This window comes from Ostrea edulis, chromosome 8 (genome assembly GCF_947568905.1).
Source record: "Ostrea edulis chromosome 8, xbOstEdul1.1, whole genome shotgun sequence".
Classification (NCBI taxonomy): Eukaryota; Metazoa; Mollusca; class Bivalvia; order Ostreida; family Ostreidae; genus Ostrea; species Ostrea edulis.
The window spans coordinates 47,468,092-47,474,726 of NC_079171.1; the positions used below are offsets into that span (position 1 = coordinate 47,468,092).

General features: G+C 34.2%; 1 protein-coding gene across 1 annotated transcript; it reads left to right on the forward strand.

Moving 5' to 3' along the window:
- Positions 1-3,677: 3,677 nt before the first annotated feature.
- On the forward strand, positions 3,678-6,444 carry LOC130049720 (uncharacterized). Its single transcript, XM_056147666.1, has 3 exons — positions 3,678-3,779; positions 5,606-5,694; positions 6,140-6,444. Coding segments are annotated over exons 1-3 (396 nt in total). The 5' UTR covers positions 3,678-3,777.
- The last annotated feature ends 191 nt before the right edge of the window (positions 6,445-6,635 follow it).

Genomic DNA, 6,635 nt, shown 5'->3' on the forward strand with positions numbered 1-6,635 from the left:
TGTACTTGTAAACACATATGGGAAGTTTAGACAGATATATAGAGGAGATGGCTGTTATTTTGATGTTAAGACGCTATTTATTGATGAAAAATCATTGAAAATTGGAAACTAATCAAAATATATTTCAATTTGACTTTTTTTTATTTATATATTTGGATTTATTAATGCATCCTCTAACACTTATGCTAACTTTAGAAAAAATATATTGATAGGAAAGCTGCTACTTTGAGCCTAAAACACCATTTATGAAAGAAAAGTATTTGAAAACTCAAAAATCCAATTAAAATTCATATTTCAACAAATCTTTTTCACTATGAAAGGAAAACATAACGAACAGTGATCATTCAAATTTAGATATATCAATCTATCATATAACACGTATAACAAGCTTAGGAAAAAATATTGAACGAAAGATTGTTACTTTTGGCTTAACACTATTGATTGATATAAAAAAAAAAACCCATTGAAAATAGGAAAATGAAACTAATTGATTTGGTATGGTATTTAGAAATATTAATGCATACTTTAAAATATTTTTAGATGTTTAAATGAATAATACTGAAGGGGAAACTGTTGTTTTTTTTTAAGACTGAAACACCATTCATTGATGAAGAATTTATTGAAATTTTTAAAATCCAATCAAAATATATGTTTGAATTAAAACTCTTTGATCTATATTATATTTTGGTATATTAATGTATCTTTAAAAATGTACAAGTTTAGGAACAAAGCTAAAGGAGAGCTATTAGGTTGAGGCTAAAACATAATTTACTGCCAAAAATCGATGGAAAGATGAAGTCAAATTTATATCTAAACATTGATTGGAATTATTTGTTTTACACCATTTTTAGATTAATCAACACACCATATAAGACACACTAAAAAACTTAGTACAATCGGGATAGAAAAGTTTATAACTGTAATGTCAAATTGTCAAGTTTGAACTGAACATCGTCTAAAGCTATGGAATTTCATTCATAATCCATTGTTGATATTTTCAAAACCAACCTTTATTCTAATGATAAATAAGACTATGTTAGAGTCCTAAAAACCGAAGTCCATGACATAAATGATTCATTTTAGGGAAAATGACCATTAATGTAAAACTTATACGGTACCAATTTTGATGCACCAGATGCGCTTTTCGACAAATAATGTCTCTTCAGTGATGCTCAACCGAAATGTTTGAAATCCGAAATAACAATGAAGTTTTAGAGCTAGTATAGGGGAAAACAGTGTGCCAAAAAAGTGGAGTCAAATTCGTCTAAGTATAAGAGCTATGCGTGAGGGAGATAATCCTTAATTTTGAAATGAATTTCTAAATTTTATAACAGCCATTAAATATACATCCGTACTTTCAAGCTAGTAACAAAGTATTTAGCTACTGGGCTGTAGAGACCCTCGGGAACTAACAATCCATCAACAGAAGCCTCAACCCAGGGATCATAATGTAAAACTTATACGGTACCAATTTTGATCCACCAGATGCGCATTTCAACAAATAATGTCTCTTCCGTGATGCTCATCAGGGAAATAGAAAACATAGGAAAGAAAAAGAAAACAAAAACCATACAATTATAATTTACATTTATTTAAAGTTTCTTTACAAACAGATAGTTTGCATGTAACATTGGCATTCGACTGCTTTACCTATAGAAGATAAGGATCGTCCTTTTGTGACAGAAGTTCTTCATGTGAAGTTACATAGCTATATACAAACAGCATTTGAAAGATAGTTGTACATTATGTAAAATGTTGACGTTTGGTAGACCAAATATTAAATTAACTTTATTGATACCTCCGCTATGGAGGAAGTGCATGTTTCGGTCATGTTTGTGTTGGTAAACAAGGCATGACAGATTGCCTACATTAACCATGGAAGGCAAGTACCTGTATGTATCTTGCAATCTCGATGACTGGACGACCTTCCCTCTTATGTTGTCCTCTAATTTGATAAATCAGATTTGTTTAAGCTGCCTTTAGTGTCTGCCGGACATTATTTTCAGTTATCAAGTTATTTTCTATTTGCTGAATATTTCTACGTATACCACATTGTCAGGATTCTTATCTTGAAAAGAAACCAGTTGTTGAACTTTTAAATAAATTGACATCCTTTCATATAATATATAATTTAATGTGGATGTTTTTTATTTTATAAATTCAATATCATATCAACACTTCAAAGTGAATGATTTCGCAAGGTGCCAATTCAATTAGGTCGTGTATGGAGTGCCGGATGGTCACACTTTCGAATGTGAAAATTACCATATTTTAATTAACATTCATGTATTTATATAACCTTTTTGAAGTTTAAATATGATATATCAAGGCACATTATTTCGTTAAAATAATTGTGTTGCAATTAGTTCTATTAACTTTTCATTTATATTAAAGTAGTTCACTACTCAATCACGGGGTATCGGATTCAATTATCAAACACGGCCTTGTGTGAATTACGACTTTTGAAATGTTTTTACACTCCACGACACTTGTTCTGGAGAGCTTATAGTCCTTGTCTTGTATGTCCGTTCGAACTGATACCTTCTAAACTTTTCATCAGAAAGGTCCTTTCTAACAAGTATTTTTTTTTTGGAAAGGTCTGGGTCACTCAGAACATATACCTTTCATATGAAAAACACCCTTTATCTCAACGATATTTCAGCAGTTATTCCTCTTTTGGACAAATGTCTCGGAAGGTCATTTTGAAAAGGAATTGGAATTTAAGTTGCATTATCACACTGTGTATTTAACTGGCAACACCGTATTACCCAACTATGCGATTGTGTGGTTATTGTGTAATAAACACAGTGTTGAATACAAACTTATCAATTACAAGGTGAATATAGCGAACAATGATCAATCTCATAACACCTATAAGCAATACAAAATAGATAGTTGGGCAAACACGGACCCCTGGACACACCAGAGGTGGGATCAGGTGCCTAGGAGGAGTAAGCATCCCCTGTTGACCGGTCACACCCGCTGTGAGCCCTATATCCTGATCATTAAACGGAGTTATCCGCAGTTAAAATCAGTTTGCCAAGAACGGTTTAACAATCGGTATGAAACACGTCAGACAGCATTTAACCCATTGTAAAACTTATACGGTACCAATTTTGATGCACCAGATGTGCATTTCGACAAATAATGTCTCTTCAGTGATGCTCAACCGAAATGTTTGAAATACGAAATAACAATGGAGTTTTAGAGCTATTATTTTACTCTTTTAAGGGAAAAACTGTTCCAAAAAGGTGGAATCAAATTCGTCTAAGGATAAGAGCTATGCGTGAGGGAGATAATCCATAATTTTGTAAAGAATTTCTAAATTTTATAACAGGAATTATATATACATCCGTATTTTCAAGTTAGTAACGAAGTACTTAGCTACTGGGCTGTAGAGACCCTCGGGGACTAACAGTCCACCAGCAAGGTTGCAAGGTTGTACTGACGAAGTAGATCGTTACAACGACCATACCTCTTATAATAATGCAAAATCAGTTCCTCAAACAGCATACCATGGCAAAATACAATCCCCAATACCCTTTTCATAGTTTCTGTTAACTGTAATACAAATAGTTCCGAGTAAGCTATGTTCATGATAAAATAGATAGAATTATGAGAATCCCTGCTTAAATGTATGGTATATACATATCACATCAATTTAGAATTACTTGTAGGAGTTGTACTTTGGAAATACATGCAGAATAACACAGCTACTCTAAATCGTGTGTTTAAAGTTACAGCTGTCATTACAAATCACATTGGGAAATAACAGAAATGTGAGTTGATTTCAAGTATGATTTATGACATTTTTTTCACTTACCAATCGAAATTATGATTTCGTTTTCCAAGTTGAATGTATACACTGAATTCCTCTTCTCAGAAGAAAGTTTATCTGTACTCTAAATGGCTGTATAAAGTGTATCTAAACTCGTATGAATTAGCCATTACGATGTATGGACAACTTGTGTACGTAAAGCAGCTATGCGTGGTGGTTTACATTTCGTTTGGTGGGAAGTACCCCACGGACGAAATATCTGATATACCATTATCATATTGACGTATACTATTAATACTCTAAACGTCTTTAACTACACGGCAGACCTTCCCTCTCAATCATCGAGTCAGTCACAGCCACAACACACTTTCAGAACACATTTTTTTGTCAAGTACTCTATGACGGTGTGAGGCATTTCAAGTAATGAATTCATGTTACACAAGTTTGCTGATCACATGGTCGCTGTCTGTCGCTACCTTAAATTGTTTGTATTTGTATACAAGTGCGTCGTATCTTTTATTGACGTAAGACAACAATAGTTCTTTTAAAAAGCGTTTGGTGCATATGAATACGCGAGCGCGTGGATGAACAACCTGTTGAAATATTACTGATCTTGACAATTTATCTTGTTTCAAAGTCAAGTATCATGGCGAATGGAAAAAAAAACCAAAATCGCATTTCCTATTTTACCGATGTTTCTTAGACGATTTTCATATACCGTTGTATTGAAAGGTGCCAAGCAAATATGAGAAAATGTTTATTGACGGGTCAGTGTACGATGCGGATCAAGGTGCGCGATTCATTAACATTCAAAGTGAAATTAAAAAAAATAGTAAGCTGGTAATATTAGACTGAATGTTAATACATTGATTTCTGTAGAATGATATGGGGGGATACAAGTTTTTAATAAAAAACTCAAATTATTGCAAATCAAGTACAGCATTTCCCGTAATTTGGTTCCCAAATTCAAAGCAGTTAATGCTCTGTCAGATTCGCGAGTCGGTGGGTTGTCTGCGGATATCTATGGATTTTAGTTGTTAAAATCCATGAATATGCAACTGTGAAATTATGTTTCGAATCGAGAGCAGCAGCAGCAGCAGTTATCCTTCATCCCTATCGAGCGGCATATTGTCTACAATGACTCAGTGACAGTGCAAGAGTTCTGAATGACAATGTGGGAACAAAAAGTTTATACTATATACAGTAGGAAATGAAAGGTTTTAGATGATAATTGAAAACTTTGTTTTGGGAACTTACCGTTAACAGAGCCTATAACGTCTACAACGGAACTGTTTGGTGTGGGGGATGCAATGATTGAAGTTGAGAACGGAAGGGAACGAATCTTTTGGTGTAATATTACGCCTCAGCGTCTGTAGATCACTATTGCTAAAACAAACTGATCTGTACGATTTGATTAATTTTCATCCACAACAATCCCATTGGCGCTCTGTACGTTTTGTACCCAGTGCGTAATGCTTAACAATCCATTTTCCTGTATCAACGGCAAATGTACTAACAAGGAATGCAATTTAAATCTCAAACACGCCCATGGCATTGCAACTCATATACAACGAGTTATAACTATAGATGCCTTCATTTAACAGGTTATCAACTTATGTTAAAACATTATTTTTTCTAATGTGAAAGAAGTCCGTCTGATGGCAGAATGTAACATTTATATTAGCAATTAAGAAAAGAAGAAACACATGCAGACATTGGGTTTGAATTGTATGTTGTTGGTTTTTTTTAACAATGCATGCACATACTAGAACTAACGCCAGCATGTAAGTTATTCCCATGCTATTAATGTATATATTTTATTTTCAGGGGACAAAACTTCTTTTCCAGGATAAAAGTTACAATGACATGCGCCGTTGCCCATTGTATGCTGTTGATAATTTATACAGAGGCGTATGGTAAAATTCAGTTCACTCTTTCACCCATTTTTTGTTATATGTTATTAAATCTGCAAAGCATACGAGAATACTATTTCACTGTCCATACATGTATAGGTATTTAAAACACAATAGATGACTGAATAATTATTGTAAATTCTATCGAAAATATAATTTGAAAATATGATATAATGTGATCCCAATGGAGCAATGTAAGTAATCTTTAGGGGATAAAACGTTACATTTACCTACTTATTGTGTCTATCTTGAAATCATACAGAATGACATAATAGCTTAGCCTCAAATAAAAGCTACTGGGATGTTTAATTTTGCCCAACTCTAAAGAGTGTACATGTAGATTCGTTTTCTTAACTTATGTATATTAGTGTCATCGTAAATAATTTTTACCATTTATATATAAAACAAAGTGTGAGTGACTGAAATCATTTTGTCTGTTTTTGGGTAGAAAACCTAGCATTAAACAAACCAGCATGGCAGGAACATGTCTGGCCTGAAGAACCCTTTGATAAGGACTGGGAGGCAGGGAAGGCTGTGGACGGACTATACACAGACCGCTCAGCAGGAGGAAAACAATGCACCATTTCGGGCCCAGGTCAAACAACAGCGACGTGGAGAGTGGACCTGGGGAGTGTGGTCAGCATCAGTCACATTGACATCTACTACAGAAAAGAAAAGGACCCCAGTAAGTGTTCAGAATGTAAAAGATTTCAGCTCCTGAAATTTCAAGTTCTCAATATTTACAATAGTTAATAAGAAACAGCTGACGATTGTGTAAGGTGAAGATAACGAACATTGATCAATATCATAACTCCTACAAGCAATACAAAATAGATAGTTGGGCAAACACGGACCCCTGGACACACCAGATGTGGCATCAGGTGCCTAGGAGGAGTAAGCATCCCCTGTTGACCGGTCACACCCGCCGTGAGCCCTATATCCTG

Bases quoted from the DNA above. Each gene is read 5' to 3' on its own strand.
- LOC130049720 (XM_056147666.1), top strand. The intron at 5,695-6,139 runs GTAAAATTCAGT...GTTTTTGGGTAG, and splicing joins AATTTATACAGAGGCGTATG to AAAACCTAGCATTAAACAAA.